The 20,822-nt window shown below is 45.7% G+C and overlaps 1 protein-coding gene across 5 annotated transcripts in view; it reads left to right on the top strand.

The window, feature by feature from the left end:
- The window catches only part of ttc28 (tetratricopeptide repeat domain 28), an 891,459-nt gene that overhangs the window by 270,433 nt on the left and 600,204 nt on the right, over nt 1-20,822 (top strand). Inside the window, exon 1 of one of the 5 annotated variants that reach the window (XM_073065730.1) lies at nt 14,767-15,181. The exons of the other annotated variants lie outside the window; for them this stretch is intronic. Coding sequence (XP_072921831.1) covers nt 15,155-15,181 — 27 coding nt within the window. The 5' untranslated portion in view covers nt 14,767-15,154. Of the gene's footprint in view, nt 1-14,766; nt 15,182-20,822 lie in introns of those variants that run through there. 5 annotated transcript variants of the gene reach the window in all.

Below are 20,822 nucleotides of genomic sequence, written 5' to 3'. Positions count from 1 at the left end.
AAGGGTGAGCAGCTTTAAGTTTCTGGGTGCCGACATCTTTGGGGATCCATCCAGAGCCCTATACATTGATGCAATTACAAAGAGGGCACACCAGTGACTCCATTTCACTAGGAGTTTGAGTAAATTTAATATGTCACCAGAGATTCTTGCAAATTTCTACAGGCGTACGGCTGAGAGCATTCTGTTTGGACGCATCACAGGATTGCAGGAAGCTGCAGAGGGGTTCAGATTCAGCCAGCGCCAGCACAGTCATAGGGGCATCTTCAAGAGGTTCAAAGTTCTAAGTACATTTATCATCGAAGCATGAATACATTATACGACCTTGAGATTTGTCTCCTTACAGGCAGCCAAAAAACAAGAAACCCAAAGATCCCATTAAAAAAATACCCAATGTGCAGAGAGAGAGAAAAAAACAAATTGTGCAAACAATAAAAGCAAGCGAACAGTATTCAGAACGAAAATGAGCCCGCAGCCTCAGCCTCGAGGCACCCATCGAGGACCCTCACCATCTGGGACCTGCCCTCGTCTCATTACTACCATCAAAGAAGAAGTATAAGGGCCTTAAGAGCCATGCACAATGTTTTAAGGAACAGCTTCTTCACCCGTCCTCCATCAGATTTCTGAAAACTATCTGACTGTTCTTTTTATTTGTAATATTTATTTATTTTGTAATCTGTAGTAGTTTTATGTCCTCCATTCTATTGCTGCCACAAAACAACAAATTTCACATCATACACCGATAATAATTCTGATTCTGAGGACAGGCCGAGTTAGCAACAAAGGTATAAACCTCTCCACTCTAAGCTCAAAGATTTGAGTTTAAGACATAGTTAAGCACCCGAGCCTTTGCCAGAAAATCCTTTTTGTAATTCCTTGGCTTTTACACACTTGTGGAATGATACAGAAAAAGATTTTGTTTGAAATTCTATGAGATCCGGAATGTATCTGCTCACAATTAGAGAAATATTGTAAGGAAATATAAAACTGACAATGAAGTTGTCTTCCTTTGAACATTATTCATTTTATTTTGTTTCCAGTGCTCCATTAATGGTTACACATTCCTCAATTAAATGCTTTTTTTCCAAGTTCAAAGTTCAAAGTAGATTTATTATCAAAGTACATATGTCTCACCATACACAACCCTGAGATTCATTTTCTTGTGGGCACACTTAACAAATCTATAGAATTATAATTATAACAGATTTAATGAAAGACCTCCCTACTGGGGCATTCAAACAAAGTGCAGATGACAGCAGATTCTGCAAATGCAATAGAAGAAACAATAATAGTAGGTAAATAAATAAGCAATAAATATTAAGAGCACGAGATGAAGAGTCCTTGAAAGTGAGTCATTTGGTTGTGGGAACATTTCACTGATGGGGCAAGTGAAGTTGAGTGAAGTTATACCCTGTGGTTCAAGAGTCTGATGGCTGAGGAAGTAGTAGCTGTTCCTGAACCTGGTGGTGCAAGTCCTGAGGCTCCTGTACCTTCTACCTGATGGCAGCAGCGAGCAGAGGGCATGTCCTGGTGGTGGGAGTCCCTGATGATGAATGCTACTGTCCTGTGACAGTGTTTCATGTAGATGTGCTCAATGGTTGAGTGGTTGAGCACATGTACATGATAGAAAGAGATGTTGATTTCAAGTGAAGGTTGATAGCAAGGACATCTAAAGGTTATGGGGAGAAGGCAAGAGCATGGGGTTGAGAGGGATAATAAATCAGCCATAGTGGGATGGTGGAGCAGACTTGATGAGCCAAATAGCCTAATTCTGCTCCTATGTCTTGTGGTCTTATGTTCTGGGGATGAGTGAATTGGATACTTTATACCAGAGGTTTTTAGAGTTCCAAGTTTAACCTGGCCAGCAAAGGTTTGGATACTGGAATAATTGAAGCTCATTAAATCCTTGGAGCTGCTCTAGGCCTACACTTTATGTAACTGTCTTTGCCACATTCCCCTTTGCATTATATAGAAACCTGTCACCATCCAGGTTTATGTGAACTCATTAATTCTCAGCTACACTTCCTCAGTCTTATTACTGGATCTTTATTTTGGACGTTTGGTCCCTACAGAGGGCCGTCTGAGACAAACAATGCACGCTGTTAGTTATCTGATCATTTGGACCCTGAAGACAATTGCCTTCTCTTTCATTGCATGCTTTCTACGAGAGATTATATTGCTGTTTATTGTGGCTTTCTTCATCGTCCTGGGCATGACGTAAAGGAAATGTTTGTTTCTGCCCTGGATGATTTAAGTCAATGTGGAAGGAGTCTTTTATCATGAACTTTACAAACAGCTACACAGAGTTGTCCAACACAGGAACATGCCTTTCGCATGCTAATCAGTCTCTAAATTTCCAAGTGATGTTTTCCTTTCCACGAACTTCAAATAGGTTAAGGCATTATTCCTCGGAGCATAGAAGATTGAGGGGAGATTTGATTGAGGCATACAAATAGATATAAGCAGGTTTTTTCCACTGAGGTTGAGTGGGATGACAACCAGAGGTCTTGGGTTAAGGGTGAAAGGTGAAAAGTTTAAGGGGAACATGAGAGGGAGCTTCTTCACTCAGGGTTGTGAGAGTGTGGAACGAGCTGCCAGCACAAGTGATGCATGCAAACTTGATTTCAACATTTGAGAGAAATTTGGATAGGTACATAGATGGTAGAGGTATGGAGGGCGATGGTCCCAGTGGGAATAGGCTGTTTAAATGGTTTGGAATGGACTGGATGTCTCTAATGTTTTCCGATAGTTTCCCAATTACTGACTGGGACTGCAGTCTCCTAGTTTATCACTACTGCCCTCTTGTATATGGGAACTTCAGTCTTGCAACTGAAGATGACGCAAAAATCTCTTTCAGAACCCCCAGCAATCCCTTCCCTTGCTTCCCATAACATCCTGTGATAGATTGCGTTAGATGCAAGGATTTGTGCTAACCACTACGCTACCGTGGTAGTGTGCACATTGTGGATGGCACATTGCTTTGCAGAACCAGTGACCTGGGTTCAATTCCCACCACTCCCTGTAAGGAGTTTGTACATTCTCCCCATGACTGTGTGGGTTTCCTCCCAGTGTCCAAAGACGTACCGGTTAGTAGGTTAATTGCTCATTGTAACTTGACCCGTGATTAGGCTAGGATTAACTAGGGGGAGTTGCTGGATGGTGTGGTTTAAAGGGCTGGAGCAGACAATTCCATACTGTATCTCAATGAATGAATTAAGGTGTGTCAGTATCTCCACAAAATCCTTTCTTGATACATACAATTTTCTAAGCCTTGGAGGTGTGGAGATCTTCATCCTTATGAGAAGTAGTTACAATTAAGCGGCTGTGGAGGAAAATGCAAAAATGGTGCCAATCATTGTTGGCAAAGTGACAACAAATTTCATTATGGGCGTGTGGCAGCAAGCGGAGTGGACAGCATTGGAGCAATAAGACCAATTGATGGAGGATAGCTGACGAGGAGGGATGAATAGCTGCGAAACGTATATGAGGGATGATTGATAAGTTTGTGACCTAAGGTGGAAGGAGATAATTTATACAGTTCTCGTTACATGCACATGCAGTTCAACTCTTTGAGTGATTATGCAGAAAGTTTGAAGTTAATAACTCATTGCCTTCTAGCTTAGACCATGAACTTATCAATCACCCCTGATGAGTTATTAACTTCAAACTTTCTGCATAATCACTCAAAGAGTTGAACTGCATGTGCATGTAACGAGAGCTGTATAACTCATCTCCTTCCACCTTAGGCCACAAATTTATCAATCACCCCTGCTGTAGACACTTTCTGGAGGTCCAAAAGCCGTATGCTCCACGGCCACTGGACTAAGTGTGTAAATGTAGGAGGGAACTAGGTTGAAAAATAAATGTGCTAGATTGTCTAAAATGACTGCTTCTACCTTAGGCCACAAACTTATCAATCACCCCCCCCCCCCCCACCCCCCCGGTACACTAGCAAGTAGAGGGCACTATTTGAACCCTTTACATCCTAGCATTTCTGTTTTCCAGCACTACATCCCTCATAACATATTTGACAAAACAGTGAGTGAAAAGATGATGTTCAACTTGGATTTATTTGGGAGTGTTCCTTTTTTTGGGATCAGTTTTGATTTTTATACGTCCATCTGTTTGACATTATCTTACATATACACATTGCTTTTAAATGTCAATGTAAGTTGTACACGCAGTATTGCTAAATAGAATCCTGTATTGCGTTTACATATTTATGAGTCACAGTTTAATAAAAGTGGGTTTGTTTCTTCGTAAAAGAAAGCAACTGCACTAGAGGTGATACTGAATCCTAATTTTGCTTGACACACTGGTTATGGTCATTGAGTCAAAAGTCATTTAAAAATTTTGTCCAGAGACTCTAAAATCAGTAATCGAAATTTTCTCCAGAGACTCAAAAAACAGTAACCAATTCTCAGGCTTCTCTTTCCTGAATTCTTCTGCTAGCAGTGCGATGCCGAAGCATGCAATATTAGCAGAAACAATTTTTATTACTATTCAAGGCAACAAATAGCATGTCTTCAAGTTAATATATTCAGCAACAAATACATAAAATATAATGAGTTTGGAGATCCTCTATCCCAGCTTCCTGCAATCAGTTAGCCAAAGGGAAATAATGCATTCTGTTAATATAAAGCAACATTAATAGTAATAAATCAAGAAATGCAGACAACATATAAAATTGCTATGACAGTGAACATGATGCATAACGTATCTAAATTGAATAACTTCTTGATCATCAAGGATCATCTCACCAGCCCCTTGGGCGTCATGGACATTGGACTGAAAACCACGTGCCCCCGAGGAGTTGCCTGGCAGGAGAAGTGTAATGGCTTGTATAATATCTCCTCATTCATCTTCTTGGCAGAATACCTATATATTTCAAAGCATCCTTATAATTAAAGTTCTGGCATGTTGGGAAGGTTTCATTTTTTTAAAATCAGATGATGTAGTGAAGCCTTCTTTAGATGTCCAGAGATGACAGTAGTGAGTAGTGGCCTTCTTGAACAATGGTGAGATCAGTGCTAGATCAAATGTGGCTTTGGGTTTGAAAGTTTATGCCATCTGGATATGACATTACAAAGGAAAGTCTACTCATTGGTGACACCAAAGTTTTAAACCAAAAGGTTTAGTTTTGAGTAGAAATTTGTTAACATTTTCTGTTTGCTTTTTGAAGTAATAGGTGACTACCATTATTTTGCAGAGCAAATAAATATCTCTTAGTTGTTAATTCTGGAAAAACCTTGGGGCATTATGAGCCACATGGAATATAGTGAGACACAAGAGGGATTAAAGATGCTGGAAATCTAGAGCAATACTCAAAATGTTTTGAAGGAGCTCAACAGGCTAATATCTATGGATGGGAATAAACAGTTGGCGTTTCGAGCCGAGAACCTTCATCAGGACGGAACATAGTGACACTGATATCCCTTTCTGGGATGCAAGTCACTCTTTACCACTCTAAAAGCTGCTGTGCAACAGTCCAGTGTACAAACATTTGTATTTTCTTCCGCTGATGAATCAAAATTGAGGTTATTGTATCACTATGTCTGATTATGTTCATTATTGATGGTGTGCACTCCGCATTGTTAAACCCTCAACATTGAAGCAGCTTGGTCAGAATACCTCGGCCCGAAACGTCGACAGCGCTTCTCCCTATAGATGCTGCCTGACCTTCTGCGTTCCGCCTGCATTTTGTTTGCGTTGCTTGAATTTCCGGCATCTGCAGATTTCCTCGTGTTTGGTCAGAATACCATTTACTGAGTCACTTGTGATAATCTGACATTTTTTTCTATTAAACTCTCCAAGGTAGTTTTTCTCCGGGTGATCCGGTTTCTTCCCACAGTCCAAAGACCTATTGATTGATAGGTTATTGGTCATTGTAAATTGTCCTGTGATTAGCCTAGGATTAAATCTGGGATTGTTGGGCAGCACAGCTCGAAGGGCCAGTAGGGCCTATTCCATTCTGTGACTCAGTAAATAGATAAGTTTGGTTGGTAGAAGTAAATATATTCTAAAATCACTTCTGTGACAAAGATCAAGAAAAAAAAGTTTGCCATTTTTTTTTTGTTGCTAAAACAGTGGTTGTCTTTGACATTGGATTCAAACAGGTTTAATTTTGAGTTCACTCGATAATCATACTGGCACTTGAATTGCTATTGAGATCAAAATTATGTCAGTGGAGTGGGTTGTAATGAGGATGTTTGCTTAAAATTCTGCATGGATTGGAACTACAAATATCACAAATTCATTGTCAGAGAATAATCGGGAATAATTATCTTCTGTACACCACTAAACTTACACAATGGATCAAGACCACAGCTGTGTGGATTATTGTCAATTTAACAAAGACCATACTGAAAGGATGTATTTAACTTAAAATTAAATTATATTTAAAAAGTAATTTTAGTATTTTATTTGATTCACTTCAGGAATTGTATTTAATTTATTTCACTGAAAAAGGTAGTTTGGAACAACAAACTTTTGCCAGTGTTTAAGTTCTACATATTGTTCTTCTCACGTAGTGGATTAATGGTATTTACATATCCCCATTCCAACATGTTGGTCCATGGCCACTGCTTGCACCAAGATGAGGCCACTCTCAAGGTGGAGGAACAACACGTTATATTCCTTCTGGGTAGCCTCCAACTTGATGTCATGAATATTGATTTTCCGGAAAAAATAAATTCCTCCATCTCCTCTCTTCATCAATTTCCCACTGTGGCCTCTTAGCATATTTCACCTATCACTTCCCCTTGCAAACCCTCATCTTTCCTTTTCTCCTATGGTCCACTCTCCTCTTGAATCAGGTTCTTTCTTCTTCTGCCCTTTACCTTTCCCATGCCCCTGGCTTCACCTGTCACCTTCCAGCTAGCCTCCTTCCCCTCCCCCTCCCCACTTTTTTATTCCGGCATCTTTCTCCTTCCTTCCCAGTCCCAAAGAAGGGTCTAGGCCCAGAACGTTGACTGTTTATTCATTTCCGTAGATGTTGCCTGACCTGCTCAGTTCCTCCAGCATTTTGCGTGGGTTGATTTATATATCTTTCTCTGCTTTCTATGCATTCAGCCAAATATTTAGCATCTGAACAGTATTTAGATGCTTGCTCCTACTAAGATGTGTTGCTTATATGCTGGTTAGTTGGATATTGAATACAACAATGGTATTAATTTATTATTGTCACTTCTACCATGATAAAGAAATGCTTTTATTTGCGTTGAGGTAGTAAAAAGAAAAGCAGAATGCAAAATAGAGTCAAGGGATACCACGGATGCTGGAAATCCAGAGCAATACACACAATGTGCTGGAGGAGCTTAGCAGGTCAGGCAGCATCTGTGGATGGGAATAAACAGTTGATGCTTTGGGCTGAGAAGGACTTATCAGGACTGGTAAGGAAGGTGGAAGAAGTCAGACAAAGAAGGTTGGTGGGGGGGAGTGGAGGAAAAGGCATGAGGTGGTGGGTGATAGGTGAAACCGGGAGATGGGGAGGAGGTGAAGTAAAGAGCTGGGAAGTTGATTGGTAAAAGAAATAAAGAGCTGGAGAAGAGGGAATCTGATAGGAGAGGATGGAAGAGCATGGAAGAAAGGGAAGGGGAGGAGCACAAGAGGGAGGTAATGGGCAGGTAAGTAGAGGTGAGAGAGGGAAAGGTGAAAGAATGGTTGGGGGGGTGGGGTCAATTATCGGAAGTGTGAGAAATTGATTGTTGCAGCCACAGAGAAAATATAGAACAGCTAAACAAAGTGTAAGCGTCACAATGAGGTAGGTTGGGAGATCAAAAAATCATTATCTGCTTGAAAGTGTTGTTCAAAGGTCTGATCACAGTGAGATAGCAGTTGTGCTTAAGTATTTTGGGGCAGCATGGTAGCATAGTGCAGGTGACCCAGTTCAATTCCCATTGCTGCCTGTAAGGAGTTTGTACGTTCTCCCCACGGGTTTCTTCCGGGTGCTCTGGCTTCCTCCCACAGTCTAAAGATGTACCAGTAGGTAGGTTAAATGGTCCTTGTAAATTGTCCCATGATTGGGTTAGGATTAAATTGGGGGATTGCTTGGCGATGCAGCTGAAAGGGCCAGAAGGGTCTATTTTGTGCTGTACCTCAGTAAATCAATCGATCTCGTGCCTGTGGGAGAGAGGAGGAGAAAAGCAGGGAGCTTTGCTGAGCAGTGGGAAGTATATGCAGGGATGACTGGGTTGCATTCACAACTCTCTGCAGTTCCTTGCTGTGATGCGGTTAGTGTGCTTTCTGTGGTGCATCATTAGAGATTGGTAAGAGTCATCTGGGATATGCTGATTTTCTCCAGTTTCCTGAGGAAATTGAGGTCCTGGTGTGCTTTCTGGTCTACGTGGCTAGACCAGGACAAATACCTCATTTCCATTATAAGCAGTCATGAGCCTAGATCTTCCAGGATTCAGAAGTAATTCTGTATTTTTTTAAGGAGTCTTTGAAAATATACATGCATCTTTCCTCTCTCTACTAGGTAATCTCTTCCTCTCACATAGCATAGAGTCTGTATTTCAGGAATCTAGAGTTGGGGATTTGAATAACATAGCTTCATTGGGGATATTAGCCTGGAAGAGGACAGTGGATTTAGATGATTTTGCAGAGGGTACATTGATGGTATCTTCCAAGTGCCTTGAGTTGTCTTCTGTGTCCAAATCTCAAAAGGATAGGAAAAGGCAAAGATCACTGCAGCCAGAGAGACCACCGGATCTTTACCTTGTGAAGTCTTGACCTTTTTCCTCAGTTTACATGCGGCTGGATTGAAGGTGAATCCAGCATTGGCTTTGGCACAGCAACATTGGAGTTTAATTCCCTCTGCTGTCTGTAAGGAGTTTGTTTGCTCTCCCTGTGATTGGGTGGGATTTCTCCGGGTATTCCAGTTCCCTCCCACATTCCAAAGATAATGGGTTAGCATTAATAGGTCGTGGGTATGCTATGTTGGTGTCAGAGGCATGGCAATGCGTTTTGGACCTTATGTATCATTGACATAAACAAGTTTCACTGTTCTTTCAATGTTTTGATGTTCCGATGACAAATAAGGCCAATCTTTCTTTATCTTGAGAAACTAAATTTCACCATCAACGTCTGCCTTCACCAAGAGGTGGGATTTGAGATGTGAGAAGTGATTCCTGTTTCCAGCGTCTCACCATGAGCCTTTACTGTCAGAGAGAGGTGCTGTACGGGAAGACAGCTGGGTAGCAGAATTTTTGTCTTTATAAGACCCACTGCCTCGTTTGCTTAAGTGAAAAAGTTGACTTTGGCATGGAGCTCGGCCTCCATTCAAATGTGTACTGGATGGTCATGGACGAGAAGGAAAAGAGAATATGATATTCTTAATACCAAAGCCCTACAGAGCACATCACACAAATTTCTCATGCTTGGGGCTCCAACTATTAAATACTTGCCAAGAAATCCAGTCGTGAATTCAAGAGAAACATCTGTACTCAGAGACTCATAAAAGTATGATCCGAGGAAGGCAAGAGAGAAAGAGAGAGCTGAAGGAAGAGGCGATGGCATGGCTTGTATTGGGCTGGAAGGGCTGACTGGCCAATTCCTGTACTGCAGAAAGAGACCAGAAGGTGGCATTTGGCACATCATGTTTCTGGCAAATCTTGACCAGAGTGATTTTGTCGAGTTTTAGAAATCCATTTGCCTTGTCAATTGCATAGTTTATCTGTTGTAAGCATCTCAGTCTCAGTCATTTCCTTTTCCAGATGCACTTACTTCTTCAATGTAATAGGTTATCTGCCCCAATAAAACTTGGCCAAACCACTTACTCCTCCCCCTGCCAATCAATCTGCCCCGACACTGCCCCTCCTCTCCCTGTCAATACCCCTCTCCACCCCATCACTAGCCCTCCTCACCATCACTACCTCTCTTCTCCCCGTCACCCCTTCTCACTGTCAATATCCTTCCTCCTCTCATCACTACCCCTCCCCTCCCCATCAGTACTTCCCCCGTCACTATGCCTCCTCTCCCCCAACACTACGCCTCCCATCCCCCATCACAACCCACCCCCACCCTGTCACTACCCTCCCCACCTCATCACTACCTCTCCCCCAACATTACGCCCCCCTCCCCAACTCGTCACTACCCTCCCCTGTCACTACCCTTCCCCTCCCTGTCCCTACCTCTCTTCTCCCCATCACTACCCTTCCTCTCCCCACCCCATCACTACCCCCTCCCCATTACTACTCCCTCTCCCCGTCACTCTCTGCTCTCCCCATCATTGCCCCCTCTCCCAGTCACAACCCTCCTGTCCCCGTCACTTCCCCCCTCTCCGTCACTGCCCCCTCTCCCCATCATTGCCCGCCCTCTCCCTGTCCCTAGTCCCCCTCTCCGTCACTAACCCCTCTCCCTGTCACTAACCCCTCTATCCCCATCACTGCCCCCCTCTTTCCATCACTAACCCCCTCTCCCCGTCACTGCTCCCCTCTCCGTCACTGCCCCCCTCTCCGACACTAACCCCTCTCTCCATTACTAACCTCTCTCCCCGTCACTAACCCCCTCTCCATTACTAACCCCTCTCCCCGTCACTCCCTGCTCTCCCCGTCATTGCCCCCTCTCTCCGTTACTAACCCCTCTCCCCGTCACTAACCCCCCCCTGTCACTAACCTACCTCTCCCCGTCACTAACCCCCCCCTCCCCGTCACTAACCCCTCTCTCCATCACTAACCCGCCTCTCCGTCACTGCCCCCTCTCTGTCACTAACCCCTCTCCCTGTCACTCCCTGCTCTCCCCGTCATTGCCCCCTCTCTCCGTTACTAACCCCTCTCCCCGTCACTAACCCCCTCTCCATCACTAACCCCTCTCTCCGTTACTAACCCCCCCTCTGTCACTAACCCCCCTCTCCCCGTCACTAACCCCCTCTCCATCACTAACCCCTCTCTCCGTTACTAACCCCCCCTCTGTCACTAACCCCCCTCTCCCCGTCACTAACCCCTCTCTCCGTCACTAACCCGCCTCTCCGTCACTGCCCCCTCTCTGTCACTAACCCCTCTCTCCGTCACTAACCTCTCTCCCCGTCACTGCCCACCCTCTCCCTGTCCCTAGTCCCCCTCTCCGTCACTAACCCCTCTCCCTGTCACTAACCCCTCTATCCCCGTCACTGCCCCCCTCTTTCCATCACTAACCCCCTCTCCCCATCACTGCTCCCCTCTCCGTCACTGCCCCCCTCTCCGACACTAACCCCTCTCTCCATTACTAACCTCTCTCCCCGTCACTAACCCCCTCTCCATTACTAACCCCTCTCCCCGTCACTCCCTGCTCTCCCCGTCATTGCCCCCTCTCCCCGTCACTAACCCCCTATCCATCACTAACCCCTCTCTCCGTTACTAACCCCCCCTCTGTCACTAACCCCTCTCCCCGTCACTAACCCCTCTCTCCGTCACTGCCCCCTCTCTGTCACTAACCCCTCTCTCCGTCACTGCCCCCTCTCTGTCACTAACCCCTCTCTCCATTACTAACCCCTCTCCCCGTCACTAACCCCCCTCTCCCCGACACTAACCCCTCTCCCCGTCACTAACCCCTCTCCCCGTCACTAACCCCTCTCCTGTCACTAACCCCTCTCCTGTCACTAACCCCCCTCTCCCTGTTACTAACCCCTCTCTCCATCACTAACCCCCCTCTCCCCGTCACTAACCCCCCTCCTCGTCACTAACCCCTCTCCGTCACTAACCCCCTCTCCGTCACTAACCCCCTCTCCGTCACTAACCCCTCTCCCTGTCACTAACCCCTCTATCCCCGTCACTGCCCCCCTCTTTCCATCACTAACCCCCTCTCCCCGTCACTGCTCCCCTCTCTCCGTCACTAACCCGCCTCTCTGTCACTGCCCCCTCTCTGTCACTAACCCCTCTCTCCGTCACTAACCCCCTCTCCCCGTCACTAACCCCTCTCTCCGTCACTAACCTCTCTCCCCGTCACTGCCCCCTTCTCCGTCACTAACCCCCCTCTCCCCGTCACTAACCCCTCTCTCCATTACTAACCCCTCTATCCCCGTCACTGCCCCCCTCTTTCCATCACTAACCCCCTCTCCCCGTCACTGCTCCCCTCTCTCCGTCACTGCCCCCTCTCTGTCACTAACCCCTCTCTCCGTCACTAACCTCTCTCCCCGTCACTGCCCCCTTCTCCATCACTAACCCCCTCTCCCTGTCACTAACCCCTCTCTCCATTACTAACCCCTCTCCCCGTCACTAACCCCCCTCTCCCCGTCACTAACCCCTCTCCTGTCACTAACCCCCCTCTCCCTGTTACTAACCCCTCTCTCCATCACTAACCCCCCTCTCCCCGTCACTAACCACTCTCTCCGTCACTAACCCCTCTCCTCGTCACTAACCCCTCTCTCCGTCACTAACCCCCTCTACATTACTAACCCCTCTCCCTATCACTGCCCCCCTCTCCGTCACTAACCCTCTGCCTATCACTAACCCCTCTCCCTGTCACTAACCCCTCTCTCCGTCACTAACCCCTCTCTCCGTTACTAACCCCCCTCTCCGTCACTAACCCCTCTCTCCATTACTAACCCCTCTATCCCCGTCACTGCCCCCCTCTTTCCATCACTAACCCCCTCTCCCCGTCACTGCTCCCCTCTCTCCGTCACTAACCCGCCTCTCCGTCACTGCCCCCTCTCTGTCACTAACCCCTCTCTCCATCACTAACCTCTCTCCCCGTCACTGCCCCCTTCTCCATCACTAACCCCCTCTCCCTGTCACTAACCCCTCTCTCCATTACTAACCCCTCTCCCCGTCACTAACCCCCCTCTCCCCGACACTAACCCCTCTCCTGTCACTAACCCCCCTCTCCCTGTTACTAACCCCTCTCTCCATCACTAACCCCCCTCTCCCCGTCACTAACCCCTCTCTCCGTCACTAACCCCTCTCCGTCACTAACCCCTCTCCTCGTCACTAACCCCTCTCTCCGTCACTAACCCCCTCTACATTACTAACCCCTCTCCCTATCACTGCCCCCCTCTCCGTCACTAACCCTCTGCCTATCACTAACCCCTCTCCCTGTCACTAACCCCTCTCTCCGTCACTAACCCCTCTCTCCGTTACTAACCCCCCTCTCCGTCACTAACCCCCCCTCTCCCCGTCACTAACCCCTCTCTCCGTCACTAAACCCCCTCTCTGTCACTAACCCCTCTCCCCGTCACTGCTCCTCTCTCCGTCACTAATCCCCTTCTCCGTCACTAACCCCTCTCTCCCCGTCACTGCCCCCCTCTCCGTCACTAACCCCCTCTCCGTCACTAACCTCTCCCCGCCACTAACCCCTCTCTCTGTCACTAACCCCCTCTCCGTTACTAACCCCTCTCCCTGTCACTGCCCCCCTCTCCGTCACTAACCCCTCTCTCCATTACTAACCCCCCTCTCCCCATCACTAACCCCCCTCTCCCCATCACTAACCCCTCTCTCCGTCACTAACCCCTCTCTCCATTACTAACCCCTCTCCCCGTTACTAACCCTCCTCTCCATCACTAACCCCCCCTCTCCCCGTCACTGCCCTCTCTCTGTCACTAACCTCTCTCCCTGTCACTTCCCCCTCTCTGTCACTTCCCCCCCTCCCCGTCACTGCCCCCCTCTCTGTCACTAACCACCCTCTACCCGTCACTAACCCCCCTCTCCGTCACTAACCCCCCTCTGTCAGTAACCCCTCTCTCCGTCACTAATCCCTCTGCCCGTCACTCCCCTGCTCTCCTCGTCATTGCCCATCCTCTCCCTGTCACTACTCTCCTGTTCCTGTCACTTCCCCCCCTCTGTCACTAACCCCCCACCCCGTCACTAACCCACCACCCCATCACTAACCCCGCTCTCCCCGTCACCAACCCTCCACCCCATCACTAACCCCCCTCTCCCTGTCACTAACCCCTCTCCCCATCACTCCCCCCTCTCTGTCACTAACCCCCTAAGTCTCTACCCCCCTCCCCATCACTGCTCCCTCTCTGTCACTAACCCCGCTCTCTCCGTCACTAACCCCCTCCCCGTCACTAACCCCTCTCCCTGTCACTAACCCGCCCTCCCTGTCACTAATCCCCTCTCCTCGTTACTACTCCCCTTCTCCCTGTCACTAACTCCCTCTCTATCTCTACCCCCCTCCTAATCACTACCCCTCCTTGCCTCCTCAGCCCCGTCCTCTCCCTCTTCCTCTCCCCCACCCCTTCCCACCACACTGCTCTTTCCCTCCTCACACCCACTATCCCCCTTCCCCACTCCACCCTATTCCACTACCTCCCCTCTCCCCCTCTCCGCTCTACTCCCTCCTCCGCTTCCATCTCCCACTTGACCCACTTCCCTTTTCCTCCCTCGCCAAGCCACTCCCCCTCCTCTCCCTTTACCCTCCCATCTGCACCCCATCCCCTCTTCCTCCACCCCTCCCCTCCCTTCATCCCCTCCAACCCTGCACCTCCCCTCTGCCCCGTCCCTTTCCCTCCACCCTCCCCTTCACTCCCACCATCTCCCCTCCCCTCCACTCCCACCATCTCCCTCTCCTCCCTTCACCAGCCACTCCCCTATCTCCATTTCCTCATTTCCCTATCTCCTGCATTCCCCCATTTCTCCCCCTTGCCTCCCACACCCGCGTGCACCCGCCGTCCGGTCCGCGCACCAGCGAACCGCGAAGGGGCTGCGGCGCGGACGCGGGGGCGCGCCTGGCGGGCGGCGGGGTCGCGCGTGTCCCCGCGCCGGCAGCTGCACGCCCTCGAGCCGCCAGTGGAGGCTGCGCTTCCCCAGAAAATCCCTCTGCCTGCAGTCCGCTCAGCGCCAGCACAACGGAGCTGGGCTGCTGGAGCGACGGCACAGGAACATCTCCGCTTCCCAACAGCTCTGTCATCTGCAGAACACTGATAAAGGAGCAAACGAGAGGGGGAAAGGGGCCAGATTCAGATGTTGTGAGGTGCAGCCAGAATTATGTGTCACCCTTGGCCCTGCTCTGCTCTGAGGACGAGGAACTGCTGAAGCACTTTTTTCTTCTTCTTCTTCTCTTCTGGTTCTTTCCCCGGGATGTTACTGCTTTCGGGATCTTTTTCCTCTTGCTCCCGAATTATGCAGCTGTTCTGAGAGAAGGCGAGAGGCAGCCCGGCAGTATGTGCCCTTACTGCTGTAAATCTACACCAGGTTCCCAGTCAACCTCTTGATGCTCTCTACACTTCTGCTTTACAAATATGATGAAATGGCAGCCCCGGAAGAAGGTGAGAGGGACTTTGAGAGAGAGAGAGGGAGAAATCCTACCCAAATCCAGTTGCCGAGACGTGTGACAGTGACTGTCACTCGTCCCAAAGCAAAGATGCTGTTTGGATCGTGCTTGCTTTTTGCATTTGATGATTACACACCACTGTTAACGATTTGCACGTTTCTGATCTAATGCTGCGGAAAACTTTTGCCCCCCTTTAATTATTTTGCTATTCTTTGCGAAAATAACCAGATATGAAGCAACCCAATAGCATTGGCTCAATTTAATTGTGTTCACTGTACAGTCCTGTTCACACATTGAATGTGTGCAAAATCAATATTTGCAAGTCTACAGCACACAGCCAGTTGATGGTACTGGACTAATAATTAATTGTTGTAGGATATGATTTATGTATATGATTCTGGATGTCATTTTGCACGTGGATAAATGTGCTTGTGAATTTGATTAAGGTCACATATAGGTGGGTAAATGCATTGAACGCTGCATTCTTGAGTTGTTTTGAGGGTTGCTGGAAATGTGTCGAGTCTTGCTGAACTCCGAGTAGAATTTTTCTCATACAGTTGTCTATTCAAAATTTCAAACATTTTATGCACCGTAGCACTTCTCAGTTTTGGATTTTGTAAGTAGATGCTATATGCAAGCAGATTGTGCAGATGAAATAGTTGCATGTGACAGTTTCATAGGAAACCTTTATTTTTAAATGAAGTAACATAAAATCGGCATTCTCTATTGGATGCAGGAATATCTCGCACCAGGCAACTGCTTGAGAAATTATACACTGTACCGTATAGCGAGTAATGTGCGGGTCCCACTGGGGGGCGTAATGACATTTTTTAAGCTAGGGTTAGCAAAAGTACATTTTTATATTTTAAAAAAACTAGATTTTAACGATGTGCTTTAAATATTTAATAACACTGATGCAGGTCACTGAAAGGTGGGGCGCGCTAAGAAATGTCACATGTCCCTCCTTACTCATTGTGTGATTAAATTTTAGCAGTAATTTGCTCTGGATGTTGTTGTGGGCTGGAAATCTAGCAAAAATTGCCAACTATTGTTAAACAGATGTTAGGTAATCCACAGTATTTATTTCATTATGAGCACAGTTTGTGTTTGTGTTCAGTTGGGGAGGTTTAATTGCGGAAAAAAAAAGCACATTGTGATTGCACATTAGTAAAATGGTACTGGAAAACACCCATTATTTCCTGCTTTAGTTGGAAAGTCTTAATTCTCTTTTTTTTGTGTGTTTATTTATTGAGCCATGGTTTAGTAGAGTGTACCGTTTGTCAAAAGCAATGAGTAATGTGTGTGCCACCACATAAAATTTCTATTTCCTATTACAGCACGGTAGCGTTGTGATTAGCACAATGCTTTTACAGTACCAGCGAACTGGGTTCAATTCCCGCTGCTGCACGTAAGGAGTCTATGCATTCTCCCCGTGACCGTGTGGGTTTCCTCTGGGTGCCCCAGTTTCCTCTCACAGTCCAAAGACCTAGCTGTTGGGAGGTTAATCGGTCATTGTAAATTGTCCTTTGACTAGACTGGGATTACATCGGAATTTTTCTGGGTGGCGCAGCTTGAATGGCCAGAAAGGCCTATTCCGTGCTGTATGTCTATAGCATATTTTAAAAATATTAATGGAAATGGATAGAGAGAGGAAGTGTTTGGGATGGTGGTGAATATTGGTAGCATGGGTTGAGGCATTTGTTGTGGTGTTCATTGAACTTGGCAGTTAAGTTGCAGAAGTTTCATCACCTCAGTGCGCAGTTGTTGGCATTTCTCTCCGGGAGTGCTCACGTGTATTTAGCCCCTTGTTTGCTTGCCTCAGCGGTTCGCACAAAGCTTTACTGTGCAGGTGACCTGGGTTCAATTCCGGCCGCTGCCCGTAAGGAGTTTGTATGTTCTCCCCGTGAAGTCTGGGTTTCCTCTCACAGTCAAAAGATGTACTGGTTGGACGGTTAATTGGTCATTGTAAATTGTCCTGTGACTGAGGCAAGTGAATGGTGGGGGGGGGGGGGGAGCTATATAAGCGTGAGCACTCCCAGGGAGAAACACCAACTACTGTGCACTGAGGATGTCACCTCGACTGGTGATGAAATGTCTGCAAGCTTAGCTGCCAAGCTTGCTGAACACTGCAACATCAGAGAAGTGTACTTTACTGTGTACCCTAAGCATTCAAGTAGATAAGCAATAATTTGCTGGTTCTACCCCATTCATCGCAACACTAAAATATCTCACTAGTAAAGTTTTCCTTTCTAAATTCATGGAATAATTTACAATTTTCAAGCATCGTAACTGTTGGCGTATTGCCCATAAAATGCTGTTTTTGTTTAGAGAAGGTGTTGCAAAGGGTTAAGATCAGAAGGGTAGTGTGACGTATTTAATAAAGCTCAGCTGCTTAGAAAGGTTTGGCATGTTTACTATGGGGGGAATTGTTCAGCGGGAAATGGCTGGATGCTCAACTATTCAGGTTCAGACCATGTTATTGAAAAGTGGCTCCTGGGAGCAAGGAGATGCCGAGCTTAAATTTACGACGCAACGTTAAAAATGAGCCAAGAATGGAGAGTTCTGAATGGGCTTCACTGCCTTCAAACCAAAAGATTGACGACGTCCTTCCTTCCTGCGGAAAAGGTGCTGCAATTTAAAGGTTAAAATGTACACGCAATCTCTGGTTAATTTATTAATAAATTCAGTGTTGCAACACGTTGTGTCAGAAAGCCGCAACTTGCATTGATAAAGTGCTTGGAATGTAGGAAAGAAATGTCCCAGGCACTTTGCACGGGATGTGAGAAAAACAGATGTAGATCCAAAGGTCGACTCCAGAAGTGACTTAGAAAAAGGGGGCTGGCAGTACTTAGAGGCGCTGGGACTGTCAGTTGGTTTGGGAAGGAGTGGTGGGTGAAAGACTGGCCGGAATGGAAATGGGGAGTTTTTGGTCTTGAAGAGGTTGCAGGATACCGAGCTATGGAAGGCTGAAGCCATGTAACGATAGAAAGAAATAGAAGAGATTTAACATTTTAAGATGGTGATTCATCAGGTGCCAAGTGTTGGTGGGCTAATTGAACTTGGGGTGGGTGCTGAGGAGTTGAACAGAATCTGATGCAATACAAGACTGCGATCTTTTCATTTACCTAAAATTTTCAACTGAACCTTAAATTTCTGCTTGTAATAAATGTAATGGTGAAAAGTATACTTGAGGTTTTATTTGTCATTCATGTTGTTATTATGATACCAACAATTTCATTTAATTTTCACAAAAATGTTCTATTGGCATGTAGCCACTAGATGTTTCTACTCAAGTCAGAACTAATATGCCCCATGTAGATGCCTAATCATACACTTTGAAAATTTATTTTAAAAATGTCATTTCAATTTTACTGCAAGTCATCATTGTTTCATTAAGAGGAGGCTAATCAGTCTATCAGGTCCATGCCAACTCCACGCAATGTAATGTAGTTTGTCGCATTCTTCAGTTCTTTTCCAAGAGCCTTGCAAGTTATTTTCCTTCATTGAGATGGCTGTTACCATCACACAGTCATAAACAGTGGTCTGGCTTAAAAAAAAGTAATGTTTTCACCGTGCTCTGTGTCACTTGGTCCTTCAGCCATTAAATACTGAGAACAATCACTTTTTGATAATGGAACACTGCCATGAAATTATCACGTCTATCCAATCTCTTAAACTTGTTCCAAAGAGAACAATCACATCTATACAAGAGGACATGGCTTTAAGGTAAGGGGTGGGAAGTCCAAGGTGGATATTAGAGGAAGGTTTTTTACTCAGAGAGTGGTTGGTGCGTGGAATGCACTGCCTGAATCAGTGGTGAAGGCAGATACACTAGTGAAATTTAAGAGACTACTGGGCAGGTATGTGGAGGAATTTAAGGTGGGGGGTTATATGGGAGGCAGGGTTTAAGTATTGGCACAACATTGTGGGCAGAAGGGCCTGTACTGTACTGTACTATTCTATGTTCTATGTTATGCAGTCTAAGCTGAGATCTCTTTGAAGCCATCAGTAAATATCTTCTGCACCTTCTTTTAGATCAGAGTTGATTGCAAGGCTTCAGCTGTCGCTAAACCAGTAAAAAGTTCAGCATCCTGGATTTTATACTCTGTTTTTATATCAACAGGTATTTTCTTAACATGTCCTGTCACTTTCAGAGATCTATTCACATTTATACCCTCAATACTAACATTTCCTTTGAAACTGCATTTTTTATTTTGTTTGCCTGTTCTTTCTATCAAAATTTATCAGTTCATATTCCTTTATTGTGTTTTAAAATATTATCTGGCACGCTTCTATCGAAGGAATATTATAAACGATTTCCATCACTGACCTCTGGGTCAAGTGATAGAACTTGTAGATAATGTTCCATAAATAGAAGTAGAGAATGCTGTGAAAACCCGATGCATCAGGCAGTGATCATGAAGAGAAGCAGAGTTAATGCTTGAGGTTGATGTCCTGTCATCGGAATGGTTCCATCGTTTGTCCGTTCATTATGTGCCATGTCATATGACATGGTCGATCATGGTTGTTGCATGATCATGATTGCTCTTGGCAAATTTTTCTACAGAAGTAGTTTACTTCTGGGTGGTGACTTTACAAGATGGGTGACCCCAGCCATTATCAATACTCTCCAGAGGTTGTTCTGCGTCAGTGGTCGCATAACCAGAGCTTGTGATATGCACTCACTGCTCATATGACTATCCATCTCCTACTCTCATGGCTTTACATGACCCTGATTGGGGATGGGGACTAAGCACGTGCTACACCTTGCCTAAGGGTGACTGCAGACTAGATTTACATTATCTTCACACCAACACTCAACTGGAGAGATCATCAATCCAAAATGTTAGCATTGCTTTTCTCTCCAGAAGTGCTGACTAGATGAATATTTTGAGCAGTCCACATTTCTATTTCAGAATTCAAGTATCTGCAATTATTTTTTTTCGTTTTTGACAACTGACTTCCATCTTCATTATGATTACAGGAAAATAAGATATTTCTTACTTGAATCTTTTTTAATCGTTTCACAACCAATATGCCACTTTTAAAATACAACAATCCTAAACTCCTAACAATCCTAAAAATATGGATGTGTGATATGTAGAAACATAGAAAACATGCAGCACAATGCAGGCCCTTTGGTCCACAAAGCTCTGCTGAATATGTAAATGAGATGAATGAGTTTTTAATTTGTTGTCAAAGTTGGCATTGAGAACTACCAAGACAACACAATAACTCTCCAACCTTCATCATAATTTGTGTTATTATTTCTTATATTGGGCTACAACAGGCAACAGAAGCTTTAGATCTTAAGTATTATGTTCAAAGATTCAGTTTATTATCAAAGTATCTATGTTGAATACAACTCTGAGATTCGTCTTCTCCAGATAGCCATGAAATACAGAAAAACCATGGAGGTCATTGAAAGAAAAGTATCAACCCCCCCTCCTCCCGCATACAAAAACTAACAGATCACCCTCCCGGAAAATGGCAGCTCGAACGTCAAACCCCAAACCCTCCCCTGCAATATACTAACAAATCGCTCATAAGGGGAAAAAACCCAGCAACAATAACATCAAATCTCCAACCCCCTCTTTCTCACACAAAGAAGCTAACAAATCCTCCACATGGAAAAA

The sequence above is a fragment of the Hemitrygon akajei genome, chromosome 14, assembly GCF_048418815.1.
Source record: "Hemitrygon akajei chromosome 14, sHemAka1.3, whole genome shotgun sequence".
Lineage (NCBI taxonomy): Eukaryota > Metazoa > Chordata > Chondrichthyes > Myliobatiformes > Dasyatidae > Hemitrygon > Hemitrygon akajei.
The sequence above is the reverse complement of the archived record's forward strand: the minus strand, read 5'-3'. Positions and strand labels throughout refer to the sequence as shown.